General features: G+C 34.1%; 4 protein-coding genes and 1 pseudogene across 8 annotated transcripts; all 5 read right to left on the bottom strand.

The window, feature by feature from the left end:
* Positions 1-253: 253 nt before the first annotated feature.
* Positions 254-874, bottom strand: LOC125858758 (uncharacterized). Its single transcript, XM_049538567.1, has 2 exons — positions 574-874; positions 254-342 (listed from the first exon to the last, which is right to left on the bottom strand). The coding sequence occupies exons 1-2, from the start codon at positions 872-874 to the stop codon at positions 254-256; spliced, it is 390 nt and encodes a 129-aa protein (XP_049394524.1).
* A 1,697-nt stretch (positions 875-2,571) lies between these two features.
* Positions 2,572-3,498, bottom strand: LOC125858502 (uncharacterized). Its single transcript, XM_049538294.1, has one exon. The coding sequence runs from the start codon at positions 3,255-3,257 to the stop codon at positions 2,649-2,651; it is 609 nt and encodes a 202-aa protein (XP_049394251.1). The 5' UTR covers positions 3,258-3,498; the 3' UTR covers positions 2,572-2,648.
* A 2,951-nt stretch (positions 3,499-6,449) lies between these two features.
* On the bottom strand, positions 6,450-7,228 carry LOC125858503 (uncharacterized; annotated as a pseudogene).
* Positions 7,229-8,878: 1,650 nt separating this feature from the next.
* On the bottom strand, positions 8,879-13,746 carry LOC125858505 (protein phosphatase inhibitor 2). Of its 3 annotated transcripts, XM_049538297.1 has the most exons (6): positions 13,653-13,697; positions 13,440-13,504; positions 13,054-13,108; positions 12,540-12,655; positions 10,034-10,207; positions 8,879-9,287 (listed from the first exon to the last, which is right to left on the bottom strand). In XM_049538297.1, the coding sequence occupies exons 3-6, from the start codon at positions 13,056-13,058 to the stop codon at positions 9,061-9,063; spliced, it is 522 nt and encodes a 173-aa protein (XP_049394254.1). In that variant the 5' UTR covers positions 13,059-13,108; positions 13,440-13,504; positions 13,653-13,697; the 3' UTR covers positions 8,879-9,060. The 3 variants fall into 3 exon arrangements, with proteins under 3 accessions (XP_049394254.1, XP_049394253.1, XP_049394255.1); XM_049538296.1 differs by lacking the exon at positions 13,440-13,504 and having other exon boundaries at positions 13,653-13,746; XM_049538298.1 differs by lacking the exon at positions 13,440-13,504 and having other exon boundaries at positions 13,657-13,708.
* A 781-nt stretch (positions 13,747-14,527) lies between these two features.
* Positions 14,528-20,750, bottom strand: LOC125860317 (methyl-CpG-binding domain-containing protein 13). 3 transcript variants are annotated; one of them, XM_049540248.1, is made up of 6 exons: positions 20,189-20,750; positions 17,526-17,648; positions 17,294-17,389; positions 17,052-17,198; positions 16,218-16,341; positions 14,528-15,878 (listed from the first exon to the last, which is right to left on the bottom strand). In XM_049540248.1, exons 1-6 carry the CDS (start codon positions 20,273-20,275, stop codon positions 14,698-14,700), a joined length of 1,758 nt encoding a protein of 585 aa, XP_049396205.1. In that variant the 5' UTR covers positions 20,276-20,750; the 3' UTR covers positions 14,528-14,697. The 3 variants fall into 3 exon arrangements, with proteins under 3 accessions (XP_049396205.1, XP_049396204.1, XP_049396206.1); XM_049540247.1 differs by having other exon boundaries at positions 16,200-16,341; positions 20,189-20,749; XM_049540249.1 differs by lacking the exon at positions 20,189-20,750 and adding an exon at positions 19,743-19,990 and having other exon boundaries at positions 16,200-16,341.
* Between the last annotated feature and the right edge of the window lie 1,131 nt (positions 20,751-21,881).

Genomic DNA, 21,881 nt, shown 5'->3' with positions numbered 1-21,881 from the left:
GATTTACGTGAAAAACCCTTCGATGTGAAGAGTAAAAAACCACAGGACCAAAAGCTCTACTATAAACACCAAGAGTTACAAAATTGTTCTCCAAAATTGGCCACAAAACAAGTGCCAAACAACGAGCAACAACAAATCAAGATTGCACCAAAACTAGAGAATTAAAGAAGAGATTTCACCCAAAAACGCGCTACTGTTCACGCCCCAAAATAAGAAGCTACAGACCTCCAAATCCGATCTCCACCGTTGAATTTCAAGAACCAGATGCTGAGAACTCCCAGTTCAAATTTGAGCACGATCCAACGATTAATGAAGCGGCAAACTCTGTCTGAAGCGGACTGCCTGAGCAGAAAATTTCTAGAAGCAAAAACGGGATTTTTCTCTTTTTCTCTCAATCTCTAAAACGAAACTCTCTTAATTTTTCTCTCTTGTGTTTCTGAAAATAAGACCAAATAAGTCTTATATATGCCACATAATATTTTGGGTTATGGGCTAAAGTGGGCTAGTCCTAATAAGACTTTTATTTATCCACATAGAAAGGGAAAAAAAGATCTTAAACCCAACAGAAACCACCTGGACCGGCGGAGGATATTAGGAGGTCGGAGGGACCAATTGGAGGAGTGTTCATGTCGAAGACGCAGTCTGCTAATAAACCGAGATGGAAAAGCCTCATGGATAGGGCTTTCAACATCAATCTTTCACGGCCCACGCCGTATATGAATACTCGGCCGTTGCGGTTAGCAGCATCTGCGATTTCTTGCACCAACACGTCTAATGCTGCTGGATTTGGGGATTTTGTGGAGAAGACGGAGCTTATCTGATTGCATATTTTTGAAGCTAGTAGAGCTGATTCTGTTGGGTTCGATTCGGCCATTTGACGCTAATTCTCTCGGCTCTCTCTCTCTCTCTGCAATTTCACTTGTTCAATAATGAAAAAAATTAACTCTTACGCATTGTCTGTTTGACTTCCATGTTGTGGTTAACGTCTCTATATCACTTTTAAAACTTATTTTCTCTACTCCCTATAAAGAAGTCATTTTCAAACAACTTGTTTTCCTAGACAAAGAAATTTGTAAATATTTTGACCAACCATTATAAAACATATAGAACATTTTTCAGAAATATTTTCCTCCAAATCACACGAAACCTTAGTTTGATCTTTGGATTATTTTAAAGGAGAGATAAAAATACTAATTATTCTAGAATTTTATGTAATAAACATGTGAGCTAACACAAAGAAATTCACAGGAAAAATCTACTGCTACTATATCCAGTGAATATTATTTATCATCCTTAAGGTTGATAAATAATACTAGTACTTTTCATTTTAGTGACATGTTTAAGACTGTCACTAAAATAGTACTCCATTAATCCATTCGTTTCTGATTTTTCGTTTTACTTTTTATTTTAGTCTGTTTAGAAAGAAGAATGATTTTTTATTTTTTAGCATTACCCAATTTCTTAATTTTAACTTTTTAGTGACATGTTTAAGACCTTAAAATTTAAGGACATTTTAGTACATTTCACATATTTATCTTTAATTTAAGACTATAAAATTTAAAATTCTATTTATTTTCTTAAACTACATATCAAATCAAAACCATAAACAAACCAAGTTAAAACATAAAGAGTACTATTTACTAAGAAGATATTTTTTTTGGTTGTCATAGGGTACGTAGCAGTAGTCTTTTTCCTTGACTTTTGTTCTGTCCGGGAGGAAAAAAAAAACAATATATTACAGTTCTGTTATTATTTCGACCACTGACAAAGGAGAAAAACAATAATATAATTTTTTACTTAAAAGTTAATCAAATTTATTTTTGAGTTACTTTTAGCTTTTTTGAACGTTTGATAAAGTTAAAAATAACTTAAAATAAGTTTAATTAAAATAACTTAAAAAAGAAAGCAACAGTACCTTTGGTCAAAATTTTATAATTTTTCTGTTAGGTCATAGTCACACACTATATATAATTCAAGTCGAAAATAATGTACTCATCACCTTAAATTCATCTACGGCCCTAAATATATGTGTTTTATTTTTTCCTTTCTCAAATTGTACATACATAGATATAGTACATTATGTTTGAATACGTGTGTTACATGTGTAGCTGAAATACATATATAAAAGAGCAAAAGTGTTCCCTTTGAACTAATTTTTTTTTGTATAAATGTTGCAAAAACTATATATTAAAGATATCAACATGAGTAGCGGAAGCAGAATAGATGTTGAGAAAAAAACTAGAAGAATGTCATCCAGCATTTCCTCACAAGATCAGGTTCGTTTTTTTTTTTTTTTTTATATTCATATTATAAACCTTCCCCACATATTTGAAAACATTCAATAAATATGTCTTTATGAATGTCTTTTATTAAAAATAAAAATAAATTGCCACGTACTTTGATCTAGTCCCATATGACAGCTTATATATCCACCAATGAATATTATTAAATTCCACTATAGATGCACTATTAGGATAAGTGGTTAATTAAATAGTAGTAGATATTAATTATATCTATATATTACTCTATATGGTTACAGGTGGTCCCACAATATAAGCATGGAAGAGGAGATAAGGATGAAGCAGGCAGATTTTACTTCTCAGTTTAGTGAAGAACCAAATACAGTACGAAAATGTTTTAACTTCTGCTTACTCCAAATTGGTATGGCGTGCTCTCACATCTTTAGGACTTTGCTTCAAAATTTCACCCAATTTGAAAACAACCATCTCAAACAGCACAAACATCGCTCCTTCGTATACACTCCCCATTGGAAGCAGCGGTCGTTCCTTCTCTCCGTCACCGGCCTTATCATCCGCCATCGTCTGAGCCGGAATATAAGCAACAACACTCGCATACTTCATTGAAGATCCCGAATCAGGCTGAGCTGTCAGCAACAGTACACGAGCACCGTTAGATTTGGCCACTCCGGAGATCGCATCGACGGTGGAGAAACCACCTGGACCGGCGGAGGATATTAGGAGGTCGGAGGGACCAATTGGAGGAGTGTTCATGTCGAAGACGCAGTGGGCTGATAAACCGAGATGGAAAAGCCTCATGGATAGGGCTTTCAACATCAATCCTTCACGGCCCACGCCATATACGAATACTCGGCCGTTGCGGTTAGCAGCATCTGCGATTTCTTGCACCAGCACGTCAAATGCGGCTGGATTTGGGGATTTTGTGGAGAAGACGGAGCTTATCTGATTGCATATTTTTGAGGCTAATAGAGCTGATTCTGTTTGGTTCGATTCGGCCATTTGACGCTAATTCTCTCGGCTCTCTCTCTGCAATTTCACTTGTTCAATAATGAGAAAAATCTAACTCTTATGCATTGTCTGTTTTACTTCCAAGTTGTGGCTAACGTCTCTGTATCACTTTTAAAACTTATTTTCTCTACTCCCTATAAAGAAGTCATTTTCAAACAACTTGTTTTCCTAGACAAACAAGATAGTTCTGTGTATAAAATATCCTAAAGGAGTGTGATATTTATTGTTAAATAAGCACCTAGTTTAATTTATCCCTTCAGTTTATTTTCTTATTTCATCTTTTTTCTTAAAAAAAAATGTATGTTGTAAATAGAAGTTGTTGATCTTTTATCTTTCATTCATTAATCTTACCCTTCCTTTTATTCGAAGCTGATGTGGCATTAAAAATTCTTTTAATTAAATATGTGGTTTTTAAGAAATGGGTTTGGGTTAATAGGTATGATTGTGAATGAAATTGGGTTTAGTTAATTGCATGTGGATAAATAAAAATAATACCACATATTTAATTTTAAAAAATTATTTATGTCACATAGCTTTTGTTAAAAGGAAGGGTAATTTTAGGCTTAAACTTAACCTTGAGGGAATTTTTTATCCAAATAGGTGGATGGGAGGGCATTTTTTATCCAATAAGTGGAAGGAGGGCACTTTTGAGCCATTTTCTATACGTTAAGTGTATTTTTGACCCTTTTCCCTTAAAATAATTACTATTTAAAAAAAATATAACTATTTATTTGTTTTATTTTTAATGTGATGACAAGACAATTAGTTACACATTTCGTCGCTATTTTGTTTGTAGCTGGCAAAAATCTATTGCTAATTCATCGCTAAGTAGGATTAATGACGAATTTTATTGTTTAGCTATAAAATTTGTCTATTGCTAAATTTAATTTATTTGATACTGTAATATACCAATGTTTTTAATGTGCTTCAGTTTGTAGGTTTGGACATGAGGATGGAGGGGTTGAATCTCCGATATTGGTTAAGGGATGAGATTGAATTAAACTCAAGATCTATTCAACTCATTACGTGATTGGAGATATTTTATCCAAACATAATAATGCAGTGATTATTAAATGTAAGGAGGAATATTTTAGTAGACTAAGGCCTAAGCACATCAATCTTGTTGACCCATAACTATGACATGATTGCGCGCGCATTATAGAAAAATAGGGCTGCCTAAAATTCTCATGAAGATATTTTTAGGGTTAAACAACACCACATGTGATGGGATTGCTTTACTTAACTTTTACATTTCTACTTCCATTTTTTTTTGTTTGGGATTTTTGGATAATAATATATTAAAATCGAACAAATATAACAACGATGACATATACCATATAGTTTTATATATGAAATCCGAAGAAAGTGGTGATGGTTGATGCGTACGTAATTTTATTTAGCTCTATCCTATGAAAATAAACAGGTTATTATCGATAGATCCTCAGTTGAAATAACACATATTAAAGTCAAATGAATGGTAATGAAAAACTATATACTAATAGTAAAATGACTTTTGGACCATGAGCGTACTCAAGAGTAGTAATTTTGTGGGAAGGTGAAAGAGTCAAAATGGAGTTTGAATCCGATCTTTATCTTATTCCCACAATTTTTTTTACTCCTGTATCAATTATTACTCTATTTTATATTCACAATAGAAGGAGCTTACTTAACGCCATGCCATAAATGTAACTAAGTAGCCGATCCATATTGCAGGATTCCAAAGAAACTTATGCCAAGAACCTAACATTTGACTGAAAATACTTATATATGTTGTTAATTAGTATTTGTACTATGTTAAATAATTTAAAGTAGAATGACATATCACCAACCATAGTTAGATGATAAATATTTATATTTATAAGCGAAATGCGTAAATCATGTTTTTTTTTACAATATAGAATAAGTCGTAGGTAGGTACATGCACAGCTAACGTAATTAGAGGCAAATTAAAATGTGGTTAGGAGAAGTATCATGCTTAATTTAATTACGGATGTTTGATTAGTGATTAACCACGACGTCTCATATGCAAGAGTTTCCATCACTTGCCATTTCCTTTTGTTTTCTCCTTTTTGACTTTAATTATCAATTACCACACTCTTATCAACTTATGTGTTATGTCTAGTCTTGCTTAAGAAATGAAATTAAAATATTAATTAAAATTAAGAAATTATGTATATCTTAAGTATTTCCAGTTATGTTGCTGAATTAATGGCTATAAGTTTTGTGAATTTATAGTGTATGAGGTTTTTACACCATTATGTTATGTTGACTTACAATATTAGATAATTTTATTTGACAAATTGAACATGGTAATTTGACAAAGTAATAACTTGCTATAGCTGATTAAATTATAAAAGAAAATTGTATCGTTCATATTTACTTTGTATTTGGACATTATACCCTTTTTTTACTCATTATATATAACTTAAATTCATATATTATATACTAATGAATTCATTTTACTTTTATTTAGACGTCATATCGATTCTATTCAAAAATATCAAGGCTTGTTTGGTTTTCCAGTACTATTATGCTAGATGACATTTTCTTTGTTTTAATGCTAGATTATTTGTTGGTGTTTGTTATTGTATTGACGGTATTATTATAGTTCTTATTTTTGATATTTATTATCATCTATGGTATACAATGCTATTAAGTATTATCACATCATTTTGTTGTTTTTGTTCCTTCTTTCTATCCTTATTAGTTGCTATGATTTTCTCTGCATTATCTTTTCTTTTTTGTACTTGAATTTGATGCACTTGAACCGATGGTCTGCCTGAAACAATCTCTCTACATTCACAAGATAGTGATAAAATTGCATACACTCTATTCTCTTGAACCACAATCATAGAATTACGTATATTATTGCTTTTGTAATTATAATCTAATTATTATTTTATATTAACTTGAGGTTAGAAATTCATAAACTTAAAGAAGTAATCCTTCATAGCCACCAATCACCATTTACACATGAATTCCACTTTTTCAAAATTCTTGTTCTAACCATCATCAGTTATTCCATTAATCAATCAACTGAATAGCATAACAGTTTTTTCAAATGATGGAACTCATCATGAAAAAAATCACATTGCAGATTCAGGATTTTAATTTTATGGATTCAATTTTTAAGTTTTTTTTTTCCTTTCTTAAATCCATTACCTATTTAAAGTTAATGAGTTCATATTGATTATTCACTGAAATTTTTAATGAACTTTTTACATATAAATTTATGCTCAGCATATCTGCGTCGAAAGTACTAAATTCAGCAAGTATAATCAAACAGATTAAGCATGAAGCAAGCAGATTAACATCTAGTTTAGTGAAGAACCAAATACAGTACACAAATGTTTAACTTCTGCTTACTCCAGATTGGTATGGCGTGCTCTCACATCTTCAGGACTCTGCTTCAAAAGTTCACCCAATTTGAAAACAACCATCTCAAACATCGCTCATTCGTATACACTCCCCATCGGAAGCAGCGGCCGTTCCTTCTCTCTGTCTCCGGCATTATCATCAGCCATCGTCTGAGCCGAAATATAAGCAACAACACTCGCGTACTTCATTGAAGATCCCGAATCAGGCTGAGCTGTCAGCAACAGTACACGAGCGCCATTAGATTTGGCCACTCCGGAGATCACATCGACGGTGGAGAAACCACCTGGACCGGCGGAGGATATTAGGAGGTCGGGGGACCAATTGGAGGAGTGTTCATGTCGAAGACGCATTGGGCTGATAAACTGAGATGGAAAAGCCTCATGGATAGAGCTTTCAGCATCAATCCTTCACTGCCCACGCCGTATACGAATACTCGGCCGTTGCGGTTAGCAGCATCTGCGATTTCTTGCACCAGCACGTCTAGCGCTGCTGGATTTGGGGATTTTGTGGAGAAGACGGAGCTTATCTGATTGCATGTTTTTGAAGCTTAGTAGAGCTGATTCTATTGGGTTCGATTCGGCCATTTGACGCTAATTTTCTCGGCTCTCTCTCTCTCTCTGCAATTTCACTTGTTCAATAATGAAAAAAAATCTAACTCTTTCGCATTGTCTGTTTGACTTCCAAGTTGTGGCTAACGTCTCTTTACCTCCACAGCAAGAGTATTTCAATGAAAAAAAAAATAAAAAATGGGAAAATACTCTAAATTTCACAAATGGTGTCCGCAAATAACATAACAAAAGCTCTTTTTAAAAAGTAGAAAAAGTGAGATTTGAACACATGAGCGCTTTCTCCTTTCAAGGAGGTGAAACCATTGGGCTATAACAATTTGTTATGTTTAGGGTATCCAAAATATATTATCTAATCATTTCGTGTATCATTTTACTTTTATATACATATTTTTTTTCCAACGAAGAATGTCCAATTGGACACCTTGACCCCAATGTGGCTACGCCACTGGTCGGACAATAATATTTTTTATAGCTTTCTAATTAGCTAGGAGAAGAACAATTTTATTTTCATGTTTGCTATTTTTTCATTTGAATTATTTGAGGATAAATAATTGTCATCTTAATAAATGATGACTCACAAAATGTCAATTTTCAATTTTAAAAAAATAAACCATCTACTTTTAAACCGAAAAGACGGTAAACAATAGTAAAATTGAATAAATCATTTACATTTACACATAAAAATTGCAAGTTGTAGTTTTAATATGTATGCAATTTTACAAATTGTTCGAAATACAAATAATTAGAAAAAAAAAATATATATATATATATATATATATATTGTCTTTTTAATTAGTAAATGTTAAACAACTCACATTTCAAATATTGTATTGATTTGTATTGGATTTATTTAGTAACAAACAACACTCTCTAAATAATTTATAAGTTAATTTATTTAAATAAATTCACTAGTACAAATAAAAAACATAAAATCAAGAAAATAAACAAAATATTTAAAATGATTTGAGGGATATTTTTGTCTTTTCATAGACTTATCCCATGGTATTAGTCCTATGTATTACTAATACCTCCAAATGAAAGGTATTACATCCTATAATATCATGTAGGATGTATAACTAATTCATGAATTAGTTATACATAGACCCAAATTCCTACCAAACATAATACTAAATAATAATACTATACATAATACTTGAACTATTTCTTCTAATATTCCCTACCAAACAACCCCCAAGAGTCCTATGTTCCTTGACCTCACAATCAATAATTCGAAGACGTAAGTAATAATTTACGTCAAATTCAAGAATATTTTCAATACTTTTTTCTAAATAAATACAAACAAAAAAAAGGGAGGAAATACAACAATAGAAGAGAAAAGTTATGGAGTAAGGGTTGTGTGGGTGAAGAAGAGGTAATGAACTTGAAACATCACTTGTAAAACATTTTTTCCTTACTACCATTAGAAAAGTTATTTTCCTCATTTTCAAAGACCTCGTTTTTCTAACAAATTTTTTTTGAAATATTTTGACCAGCCATTATAAAACTTAAAGTACATTCTTCCGAAAATATTTTCCTCCAAACCACACGAATCCTTAGTTTGATACTTTGATCTTTGGATTATTAAAGGAGTGATAAAAATCTTGGCACTATTAATTATTCTAGAATTTTTTGTAATTAACATGTGAGTTAACACAAAGGAGTTTACAAGAAAAACCTACTGCTACTATATCCGGTGACTATTATTTATCATCCTTAAGGTTGATAAATCTTTAATACACAAGTTACAAGCAGAAGTTAGACGGGTATAAACAAAGGGAGTATGAAAATAAAATAAAATCGGCAATGTTCATCTGGTTTGATCTGAGCTCCAAGGCCTGGGAAGAGTACTATTTAGAAGTGTCCATGCTACCTTCCTTAATCTCTATGTCCTTAACAGCAGTACTCAATGATGATGATGAATCAGACCTTCCATCCTTTCCCACAAGATCCTCATCCTCATCCTCATCGTCTGATGCTTGTTCGCCCTTTTTACGGAGTTCTTTGACTCTCCTATACTCATCATAGTGTGCTCGTCTGTGGTCCTTGAAGTTTTTTCCCTTCCTTGAACCAGAATCTATCACATTGCAGAAAAATATCAGATACCTGAGCATACTTGAGTTTGCATTCAAAATACGAATCACTGAATAGTGCAAATGAAACTCAACCAGTAACAAAATACACTTGAGAAAAGAAAAAAAGGAACCCAATATAGAAAGAGGGTTGTCTCCCGTGTCTGTGCATGGCGAAATCAATCAATTGAAAGGCCCCAATCATATAGGGGTAAGGGTAAAACAGAACTAGAAAGTTCTATTCAAGCTTACTGGATAAGACAATTTCCTTTGGCTGCAACGCTAGCCAACTCAGACGTCAATGACCCCCCTTCCCTCCTCTTGGCTCTCTCTCACCCAAGCCAACCCCAAGTCTTCAAATCAAAAGGTAGGAAAACCCAAAGGGAAAAAGAAATTAAAAAGGAGGGATGAAGAAACACTCATAATGATCCAAAAGAAGGTATCAAGCACTTGATAACCGAAATAACTAAGCAAATAAAAGGGCAGTGAACAGAAACTGAATAACCAATATAATTGCATAATGCTTTTTTTCCCTCCTTGATTATCAATATGATCATGTAGTGTCAGATAAGTGAAGATTGTTGACGGAAAAAGACAGAAAATGAATGTCAAGAAGCATATATACCTATGACAAATTTAACAAATGTGAAAATAGTAGTCCTGAAGAACTAAGTACACCAGACATTCAATAAGAATTAGAAACATGATTTAATGTATTTTGGGTTTTAAACTCTTGAAGATCAAACTAAACCTGCATCATCTTGGTCCATGACATCGGCTTCATCCTCAGATGACGTCCAGCCAGACCGTTGGGATTTATTCTTACTGGAAGAAGCCATCTCATTCAATGCACTGCGTATGGCTTCTGCATGTACTGCATCACCATTGCCTTCCTCAAAACTACCCCGCAGAGGAGATAAAGATCCTACCACATCACCAAAATCAGAAAAAGTCAAGAGGAAGAAATGAACTTGCATAGATTTAGGCGATAGAAGCTATCATTCAAAGACCAATATAAACATTCCTCTCTAAATACAGATGAATGATTAGTCCATCAAAAAGCAGGACTATAGAGCTTATCTATTAGCTACTTTACATGGAACCTTCATGTTTTCTTCAATATAACCATGTTGAGCAAGTATCACACCAGCATAAGAACTTCATATGGTGGATCTTTCAAGATACACTACAAACCTACTAAAACACAACATAGCCGCCTTGAATACATACTCATGCAGCGGACACAAGACTAGTCATATAGGACACATAATGATGTACCCCTAAACTTGACGATTTGATTGCCTTCACCCCCAGAATGTTGTCCTGGACTCCTGGCACCGAACATCGATACACTCCCTTTTAAGCGTGTGAGAATGAAGAAAAATTGAAAAATCAGCTTTTAAAGAGGTACTTTCCAACTGTTAATTGCTGCATAATCATATACAATAGTTTATTTGTTCCAAATTTTGCGTTTCTTCTTACTTCTTAACATACCACACATATTTTACCCCAACTTTATATTTTCTTTGTATCTTCTTTAGGTACAATGGTTATTTATTCCAATTTAGTGTGTATTTCTTCTTTTCCGCTCCAAATCTGTAAAAAAAAACTTGACTGAAATTTTATCAATTTTTTACTACAAAAATATGTTTAGTCAAAACAACAAATTTTCAACTGTGTATTTATTTTATTTCATCTTTAGATGTAATTACAATTTGTGCAACTGTATAGTTCTTTTTTTTGGAGGTTGAATTTGTAAAAAGAAATAGGTGAAACTCCATCATGTGTATCCAAACAAAAAATATTTAACCTAAAAATGGAGTTCCAAACATGTTTCTGATAAATCTGGCCCGAGTTGAACAAAGAAAAAGAGAAAACCCTATCTGCTTAATAAATTCAATTAGATAGAGTAACTACATCATGTCTTAACAGCTCATACCAAATGAGACCCTTGCAAATGCAAAAGAACTGGAACTACAGAGGAGTAACGAGAAATAAAATCACGCAAAGCCCCTAATAATGCTCAGTAATTCTCTTAGTGGCAGGATAGAAACTGTATACACTAACGAGGATTAGACTCAAATAAAGGAAAAAAATACCAGAATGTCTGTGTTTGATGAAGTCACGGAAATCTTACTTGGAAGATCAATCATTCAAGAATTTTTTGGAGCTTTTGGATAATCCAATTTTCTCATACATAATAATAAATTAAGCATCAATGCCATTATTAGAAGCCTAACCTAAGGCTTCAAATACCCAAACATAAGGGTAGTAACTCTTATATTCCACCGCCAAAAGATTATAGAAGGTTTGGCACCATATAAGAAACTTCAAAGGTGTTGACATTTTGAGAAGAATATACATCAACTTTGACATTTTAACTTTGAGAAAAATAATCAATTACCCTGAGCTAAATAACAATAGAAAGAAAATTAAACAGAAATATAAAATGCACCAGTAGCATTACAAAAACATTTAAATAGTATAAGCACCATGTAAAGAAACTTTTAGGATGTTTACAAAATATACTACCAAATGATCCAAATAAGTTTAATTGTTAATAAAAAAGAATTGATGAAGAAAGTTGACTTCTTAAAATGTTTCCACCCAAACCATCACTCTCATGGAAGCTAATCTAAAAAGGGAAGAAAAGAAGATCAGTACGTGCATAAATCATCCCCCAGGGGCGTTGGTCTAGTGCCCCACAAAGGTAGAGGTAAGGTCTACATACATCCTCCCCTCCCCAGCCCCCACTGGTGGTATTATACTGGGTATATTGTTGTTGTTGGGCTTTGGTCTAGTGGTAAGAGCACGAAGTGTGATGTGTTAGGCGCACGTCATGGGTTTGAACCTGTCGCATACAAAGCCTAGTATTTAAGTAGAGAAGAGTACATAGTTCGGCAAATTATCTACCGAATTTCGAATTGTGTGCCATTAGCCCTCGGAGGGTTTCTCAGTTATTCAAAAAAGGAGTAAGTGCATAAATCATCAGGGTAAGAAAAATAGAAAAAAGAAGAAAAAGAAGACTAGCAAGAGTATAAAACCAGGTTATTACATTAATCATGTTTCATCTATCTATAAGCCTACCAAGCATCAAATACTATTAAAGAGAGACTGATTGGCATGTGAAAGACAGAAAATGACAGCTCAGCTCACACCACCACATTATTTGATCAATATATGAAGCTTGCATGAGACAAAAAATTTAGAACTGAGACAAACAGACATAAAAAGAGGAGTCAATTTCATGAACATACCATCATCATCGATCATGCGGTGATATGGTGTCTTTGGTTCAGTAATTTTCTGCCTCACCGGTTTATTTGCCTCAATTTCTCCCAAATTTGCCTCATCCCACTTAACATGCCCCCTTCTACACAAACAGAAAATGTTCGAAGCAATTAAATTTGCATTGCTAACAATACTCATACCGCAGGCAGACCAAAATAAGTCCAGTTATTTAGAAGAACAGATAAAACAAAAATTAAAATCATGATGAGAACCGTTTTTCAAGGGAACCGTTTTTTGTTCTTGTGATCAAGTAAAGCATAACTCAAGGTATTAAACATGTTATGGAACACATATACAGGAGAAAAAATGAACAGGTTTTGGGTCCCAAACAGCACATTCAGTCTACTTACAGTAAATTAATACGTGCATACAGTATTTCTTTTCTCAATCGTGTCTATGTGGCATTCATTAGAAACTGAAATCTGAGTTTAAGCGAGCCCAAGATGTAAACAGAATTCACAGAACAGGAAGAGACATTACTTCATTTTCTCAATGTAACTCAATCCTTCAAGCAGTTGCAGTCCAACTGGTTACCCTGAACCAACAAAAGAAAAAAAAAACCTGTCAAACACTCTTTTGATAAAATGAAGAATTCATTGTAGATAATGTCATTAATAGACTAAATGATAAGTAGCAGGTTCCAAAAGACCCCTGAGAATTTCTAACAAACATTTACAATCCATTTCTGCAAATTTCACAGTTTTTAATAGATAACAGTAAATATTTTTCATCTGGAAGGTGTAGGGATGATAGCGCCTGGAGACAGCATAGGTTATGATAAACCGACATGCTTATTAATATGAGATAATCAACAACAACAAGTAATCCCACAAGTGTAACCTAGGGAAGATACAGCGTACACAGACCTTAGGTAGGCAAAGAGGCTGTTTCCGATACACCTCAAGGGCGGCTCAACCCTAAAGCGCAGTGGCTTTAAGCCCAAAAATAACCAAAAAAAACCCCAAATTCAGTTCGCTCAAATACGAAAACATACCGAAGATGCACAAAAAGAAATAAATTCGTCCAAAAGGCAAGATTAAACGAAGAACCTAAAGAAGATGAAGGCTCGAGATACATACATACATAAAAGAGACGAACAGATCTCATGAAGGCCATTGGGAGGAGCACCGAACAAAACACCTGGGTAGAATATAAGAAAATTATATATTCATTGTTACTATTAATTAAAATTTAAAATATATTGCTAATCTCTAAGTAATTATTATGCACATATTTTTGAAATTTTATTATCAATGTAATTGTAATTAAAAATACAATTAAATTTATGGTTAATTTTTTATTTCTTAATTTGTCTAATTCATTTCAAGGTGATTCAACCATGTTTTAATATTGACTTTGTAAAGTTGTCTTCAATTTTTTGAGATGTTTTATTAAACGTTTCAATGTCAAACTAATTAGATTATCAAATAATTAAAATTTTAAAAAAGTTTTCAAAATTATAATTAATTAGAAACAAGGTGACAAACCAAATGAATTAAGAGATTACATTTTTCTCAAAAACAAACATTGCTAAATTGTAGAATATGCGAGAGTTTGAGACAACCAGAAATAAAAGTATGAAACTAAATTCTAAGTCAAATACTTTTTATACAACAAATGGTATAAATATAATTATTTAATTTAATCGATCAATCAATTAAGAAAAAACCTCAAACCGTTAAAAACAAAAATCTGATAATCAGAAAAAATCAAAAACTTACCGAAACCGCTAAATCAATAACCCATTATCAATAAATTTCTATTCAAGTAATCAATTTCAATTCGATTTTGAATGCTATGTGAGACTCAAAGTAACATAGCTCTCTCAACCTCATATTGACCTGACATTTCTAGTGCCCATTGAAAAGCAAAAGTTGTATTCCTTTTATCCATGCTCTTTTTTCTTCTCCTTTGGTCTATGAAGCAGAATGAAAAGCTGCCTAACATAAGAGTTTTACAACAACAATTACACAGAACAGGCAGTTTGTGAATAATGTTTTTACATCATAGTTTTTACAGCTTGAAAATTTGAGCTTGTGCTAACTTAGGCACTTTAGTTATAATGATACTTCTACAAGCTAGGTTGAACTTCTTAAGCTAAGTTACAATCTACCATGACCTTTCTCAACAAAGTGGTGAAGGCCGATGAGAACCAAATTTAGCGAACCAACGATTCTGGTATGCATTAGGGGCTACTGCAGGCTGTTGCTTGTATGCAGACATTTCTGGTGCTGCATAGCGCGGGAGATTAGCCTGGCCAAACTCTTCAAATCTGATGTTTGGTAATACTAAACCATTATTTCCTTGGAATTGTGATGAAGTGCATTGCTGCTGGACTATCTTCTGAGAGCATAAGTCGTTCCCTATCGGTATTTCACCAGTAAGAGTCTTGACAGCAAACATGAAGCAAGGATCTGCCCATATTTCATCAGAAGGTAAGCCCACAGAGGAAGGAGTATTAACAGAGGGCTTGCTCGAACTAGAACCCGGGATCTCATCCACTTTCTTTTCGTTTATGACTGGAATTGTGCCGGTTAGAGTTTTTATTGCAAATTCTATGCAGGGATCCGTCCAAAGATCACTTAAAGATGACTCAAGATCTGTTTCACCTTTCTTATCGCCTTCACAGCTAGAAAGGACAGTTTTTGCAGGTTCAGCTGGAGAAGGCTTCTTCTCTCGCTCCGTTTGTGATGAAGTAACAAGACGCTTTTTCCTTTTAATCGTCAGACTCCCAGTTTCTACCTTCTTGCTGATGGTAATACCAGTTACTGTAGTTGCAACATGCTTACTGGTATTAATAAAATTCAAAGGGTTATCAGAGGTGGCAGCTTGTGTCCTCTCCTGCTGTCTAACTGAAGTTAGCTGGGTTTGATCATTTGTTTGGAGCTTAAGAGATGTATCAGCTTTAATACCAGCAAGCCGTTTGGATGCTCTGCGAGGCAAGTTCATACCCTTTTTTCTTTTCCGCTGAAATGTTTTCTGGTCATGCTTTTCCGCTCCATCTCGTGATGGCTTTTCTTGATCTTCTCCACTTACAGTTTCCGAGACAACTTTACCGTCATCCTCATTTTCTTTATGTTCTCCACTTGCACTAGCCGAGACAACTTTACAATCCTCTTCCTTTTCTTGATGTTCTCCACTTGCAGGATCTGAAATAGCTTTACCATCATCCTCCTTTTCTTGATGTTCTCCACTAGCAGTATCCGAGACAACTTCACCATCATCGTCCTTTTCTTGATGTTCTTCACTTGCAGGATCTGAAACAACTTTACCAACATTCTCCCCTGCTACAGCATCTCCTAAACCTGCAATATTTCTCACTTCCAAATTAGAACCACTCATTTTGATAAACTACTTAAAAAACACTTGACATCTAGAGTATTTGAATTTTGATGACATAAAATGACATCTCTTGACCCATCTAGAGGCTGCAGTATCAAAAGAATTTCGATTCCAACATATTAAAAGAATTTCAGCAATAAATTAATTCTTGAATTCACAAGGAAATCTGTACCAGAGGAATGAAAAGGAACTTACAATAAATTAATGACTTAAGAGCATAAATAAAGCATTTAAATACTCCATATGAAACAGAAACATCAGAACGTTCCAATTGTGAGCAATACCTTCACAAGATGACATACCGCCTTCTACGCAACTGGAATGTGTCATATGTTCAGCACCCAACTTCAGCTTCTGATTCGAATTAACTTCCTTGCCAGATGCATCACTGTCTAGCGACATCTGCTTGTCAGCTTCAGCAGGAAACTAGCGAATACCAGAAACAAACAAAAAGATTAGTTCATCAAGATATACCATGGAGAATTTGAAGCATGGCTAAGTGGTTTGAAGTCTTCCTAACGAGTTTTATGTGTGGGAGTCTGCCCTGTATGCAATGGGATTACAAATAAACGGTTTCAAATGATTATAACAAAAGGAGGTCGTGAAGAATGTACTGTATTAAGAGTCTGATCTCCTCTAGTTTTATGAAGGAAAAGGAGATCAGAAGATGCTACAAATCTGAAATTACCAACAAACGTTTAGCATGACTAAAAGACTATGGAAAGAATGATTCTTTTCTTGGAGGTTTCCCCTCAAAGTTGGATCAGCTAATATTCAGAACCTCACAAAGTTTTCTAGAGTTGGATGTAAACAGTTTGTTTACAGATGTCTAAATAAGCTTTGTAAGGTATGAACAGGACAGACTTTTCTGTGGCCAAGTTGGTGAAAAAATAAGAATACTACCATTTCCACTAACAAAGATATATAAATTCCAGTAATTTGAGGTGTAATTTTATCATACAATTCAAATTTCTTTGATACCATGTTTCTCTACTTGCTAATTACCTCCATAAATCATTGTAAACAAGAGCTCTTGGATTCTAACTAGCTTATGAAAACCTATGGACTTTTAACTACCAAAGTAAAGGATAATACCCGTAAATGAGAATGAGCGTGCAAAAAACATTCACACTTACAGAAGAAGAAGGTTCTTCCAGTTTTACTGTATCAGGACATCGATTATTGGGCGTGGATTCAAACCTTCCCGGCTCTCTAGTTTCAAGGAACCGAGAAACTTGCTTCATAGAGCGGAAAGTTTGTCCACTGACAGGATCAATATAATACTGCAAAGGCGATTAAGTAATCACATAAGTACATATTTCCAGTTATTGCTAAGCTGGTAGACATTAAAATATGAAAATAACGAGGGAGTTAGTACCGGATCTTTCCTGATCTTGCGCCCCTTTCTCCTGACCTTCAATTCTTTAATCCATCCTGGCGGCAACCCTTCTGATGCAGTCTTCTCAGTAAAACACTATATCGTGGAAAACAGAGAAACTGTAAGGGCAAATACAAAAGGAGAGAACTTCATGTAAAGGAGGTTCCCCTCACAAAAGGGGGAAAAATAGGTTGCACTACATTGGTAGAAAATATAAATTAACCAACGAGACCTTTTCGGTGCCTTTCTTCTCCATTTCCTTTGTATTAGAACAATTACTGTCAACACTGCTAAGATAGTGAAGAACGTCCGCCTTGGAGCAGAATTTGAGTCCTTTTGAGGGATCAATATACCACTGCAATAAACACAATAGATACAGTCAGAAATACAGAAGTGCAGTTTAGTGGTTAGGAACCAGTACGAAGGAGAGGAATAACAATCTTATTGTTTTCACATTTCTATTCATAAAAATGTGCATGGATTCAAGGTGGGAGAGCAGAAACTTTTATGACTCCAGCTTTCAGGAACTGCCATTGGCAAACAATACATCCCACTTTCTGAAGTAAAAATCAACAAAGCACTCACAGGACTATCAAGCGGTTAATATGTGCTGCTTCATAATGGCGCATTAGGAAAAAGACATAGCACAACAAGGAAAACTGCAAGCGGTTGCGTGAGAACTAGGTTGGCATGGATATGACGGGTAGAACTGTTATAGGACTACACAGCTTCTTACTGAATAAACAAAATTCATCCTTTCTGGAATAGAGAATTTATAATAGCATCGCATTCAAGCAAAATTTCCAAACTTGGTATTTTCTATTAAAAGCACAGATTGCAGTATGTAGTTTGTCCATTTTGGCAAAGATAAAATGGTCCTCACAAGGACAATTCTACAAGTTGGGTTATAAGATAGCAGACTCTGAATCTGAGCTGACTCCCTGCCACACACCATTCAAAGAATCTTAAATTTTCTTCTCATTTCAACCAAAATGGAATGTCAGGTTTACTGGCACCTCTGTACTCTTAAAACACCAAAAGCACAATAGGCACCTTATCTTCCAAAAAGGAAATAGCAGATCACCAGAATCAATCAGCATAAATACACATCAATGTTAGAGACCAAAGCTTAGATAAATTACATCTTAAAGATGTGAACCATAATATCAATTTGGTGGATGGTAAAAGAAAATTTTAGGATTGTGGGGTTAAGGTTTTAAGATATACAAACAATTTGAGGGCTGAAATTCAATTATAAGATGCTAGCAAACGAGCTATGGGGAAAAAGAACATACAAACTATATTTGCTACAATATAAATAGGGGATAAACATAAATACCCTCTAATTTGTCCCTTTTTTTCTAACTACACACCTAACCTTGTAAGAATCCTATGACCCCCCTATACTTGTCCGAAGTGAAATTATTACCACCCTCCGAGTCCACAACAAGATTTAAGCCAATCAGGTATAATTGACAAGCCATCCACGTCAGATTCATTGTCATTTCTCTTTCCAAATAGTTTTCTCTTCTTTTTTTAAAAGCCATTTTTCAACCATTCTCTCTCCCAGGGGCAGACCCACGTTGAGTGAAGGGGTATCAAGTGACACCGTTTCATCGAATTTTTTTACTATACTATATATATATATATGTGCGTGTGTGTGTGTGTGTTACTACTGTGCATAAAAGCATAGAGACAACAAAAGCATCAGATGTGAGAACCTAGCATCATTCCAAGGACAAGACACATGGCTTGTGAACATAGAGACTACAAAAGCATCAGATGTGAGAACCACTAGCATCATTCCAAGGACAAGACGCGTGGCTTGTGAACATAGAAAATACAAAAGCATCATATGTGAGAACCACTAGCATCATTCCAAGCACAAGACACGTGGCTTGTGAACATAGAAAAAACAAAAGCATCAGATGTGAGAACCACTAGCATCATTCTAAGGACAAGACACGCGGCTTGTGAACATAAAACTAATTATCCAATCCATTATGTAATCTAACCGAGGGAATTTAATCCTTACTATAGAGGAGACAACAGTTGAGGACCAAGTCAAAATGGTGCCTCACTAAACTTGACATGCAATGGCTGACATATCATACTACTATGACTCCACAAGACCACCCACCTACCCACCCACTCCCCTCAAAAGTAAAAATGGATTTAAAGAAAGTCATAAGCCAGAAACAGCCTGGGATGAGTTTAAATGGAGTAGCATAGACAGTGAAGATTCATATAGTCAACCCTAACTAGCTTGGAACTGAGGCATGGTTGTTGTTGTTTAAGCCAGAGACAATTTACTGGCCGGAGATGAAAAGTAACACATAACAAACTATATACGAAAGTTCAACCAATCACCAGAACTAGGACATTTCATATACTTATATTGTCCAGGCATTACAAGGTTCAACAAACAAGTGCATGTTGAATTCTTTACCTACTTCAGCCATAAAAGCAAACTAGCACCTCTTCAGTTAAAACCTTGTTTAGAGCAAGAAGACTAACTCCCAAAACTTGCCCTTTTTTCTTTTTTCTAAGAGTGATGTCTGGATCAGCTTGCATGCAGCTCAACAAAGTATCCCTTACTAAGTTCAATTACTTTGCCTAGTTTGTCTATACAGATGAAGCATGGCATCAAGCTTGCTAATTTATCCAACAAGGAGAAGACACAAAGTAGTAGCCCTTAGTTACACAACCAGGGAAATAGTTATGGAAAGCAAAGTTGTGGTTTTGTATAATATTACTACATATTAAGCCAAGAATAACAGTTGCAATGGAAGATCAGAAATAAATAGAACAAAGCGTCAATCTTTATCATCCCAAATGCAAAATACAACAAAAACAAATGTAAGATTAAGAAAAGAGGAATGAACAAGAAAATACCTTTTCTTTCTTTCCTTTCTTGCGTGTTCTAACCTCCACCTTCCACCCATCAGGAACCCAATTGGGCAAACCCCTTTTCTTCCCCATCTCACCTAAATTATCAACTAACCCCACAAATCCAAATCAATCTCCAAGTACCCAAAAAACAAGAAAACCAAATAAAAATCAAATCTTTCCAAGAAATGTCCTACCCCTTTTACAAAAGGGTGAAAATGTGTGTTTGCTTAATAGGAGGACACCAGTCACACCACTATATTGTGTTGTCTTCTCTTTTCTTTGACTCTACATACAGAGTAAAGTGCTGAGTAGGGCAAATGGGGACATCATGGGGTTGGGGGTGGGGGTTGGAGAATCAGACAAATACCACGTGTCTGCCAAACTCTCCCCCAACTTCAAAAACTTGCAATTTGAGGCAAACCAATATGTCTTTATGATGATGATTCTTTAATCCTATCCAAAAAGAAGAAAAAGAAAAACTCTACAAGTTAATGTTAGGTGTATTTTCACACTTGTTTATTTTTTCTTTGTTGTTTGGCCTTATCTCAGCTCCATTAACGCAGCAGCTGTCGTCTGTCGAAGTCAGTGGACGGTCGGTTGGAAATTTCAGTCTTTAGAAGACTCATATACTAATCTGATGTATAACTGTATGGGTCAGTTTGGTTTTAATTATAAAGAATTCCTCTGTTATCCCAATTTATAAAACACATTTTTAACGAGATAGTCCATTGATCATATATTTTAGATTATAAATTTTAACTAATCAAATAATGTTTCATAAATTGATATTAATAATCCCGAATTAATTATAAAAATGATATATTTGTCCTTTCCATAACTGTTTTCCAACATCTAGAATAAAATTTAAAACAAAAAATATATCATGATTTATCTAGTTTAAACTTATATTATATTACTATTATACTTTGTATATATTCTTAATTCAATGATTCAAATATTTATTAATAACATTATATTCATTTACTCTTAATTTTAGCATTATAATTTTGTAATTATTAATTCACGACGAACCTTGTGAATGCATTTAAATGATATTTGACCCCCCAAAAAGAAAGACCACAAAGAAAAAAGTGTGTATTTGTTTTATATTTAAAGCCACAAAAAAAAGGACCCACAGAGAAAAGAGCAATTTATTTATTTAAACAAATTAGTTGTATGGTTCAAATTTCGTCAAAAAAATTATCTATTTTACCTTATGTGATACAATTAGGAGTATCAAATATTACAACGATTACATATTGAAAATTACATGTAAATACAAATGAAAAAATAAAACTAAAAAATTAGCATGTCTATCTAGAGTTCTAGACAATTAATTAAATCCTGAACTATTTTTTAAGCCACGTTTACTTGCACTTACACTTTTTCAAAATCCTCCTGTATCCATAGTTAGTGCTTAGTAGGTCTAATAATCCCTCCCCCCCACCCCACTATCTTCTTTCCTCTCTTTTTCCCTACCCCAAAATATTTTAATCATAATTTTTTTTAAAAATAAAGATGAAAAAAATTAAGCAAATATCAAATAGTTGAGGTCCAAAATTGGGCATTTTTGCTTGTTTATTCGACCAATGGTTTTAGAGTTAATTTTTTCGAAGAAATTTTTATAAATGACCGTTATTTGGATGGTAAACACTCTTATGTTCAACTCTAAGGTTGTGGTTCAAGTCACCAAAGA

Source organism: Solanum stenotomum, chromosome 3, assembly GCF_019186545.1.
Source record: "Solanum stenotomum isolate F172 chromosome 3, ASM1918654v1, whole genome shotgun sequence".
Classification (NCBI taxonomy): domain Eukaryota; kingdom Viridiplantae; phylum Streptophyta; class Magnoliopsida; order Solanales; family Solanaceae; genus Solanum; species Solanum stenotomum.
The sequence above is the reverse complement of the archived record's forward strand: the minus strand, read 5'-3'. Positions and strand labels throughout refer to the sequence as shown.

Coding starts and splice junctions, on each gene's coding strand:
- LOC125858505 (XM_049538296.1), bottom strand. Junction 10,208..12,539: donor CCGCATGATCGATGATGATG/GTATGTTCATGA, acceptor GTGATGTGGTAG/GATCTTTATCTCCTCTGCGG. Junction 9,288..10,033: donor CATGGACCAAGATGATGCAG/GTTTAGTTTGAT, acceptor GCAATGTGATAG/ATTCTGGTTCAAGGAAGGGA.
- LOC125858502 (XM_049538294.1), bottom strand. CDS start 3,257: ATGGCCGAATCGAACCAAACAGAATCAGCTCTATTAGCCTCAAAAATA.
- LOC125860317 (XM_049540247.1), bottom strand. CDS start 20,275: ATGGGGAAGAAAAGGGGTTTGCCCAATTGGGTTCCTGATGGGTGGAAG. Junction 17,649..20,188: donor AGAAAGGAAAGAAAGAAAAG/GTATTTTCTTGT, acceptor TGTTTATTGCAG/TGGTATATTGATCCCTCAAA. Junction 17,199..17,293: donor GCAAGATCAGGAAAGATCCG/GTACTAACTCCC, acceptor TCGCCTTTGCAG/TATTATATTGATCCTGTCAG.
- LOC125858758 (XM_049538567.1), bottom strand. CDS start 874: ATGGCCGAATCGAACCCAACAGAATCAGCTCTACTAGCTTCAAAAATA. Junction 343..573: donor AATATCCTCCGCCGGTCCAG/GTGGTTTCTGTT, acceptor TTTTCTGCTCAG/GCAGTCCGCTTCAGACAGAG.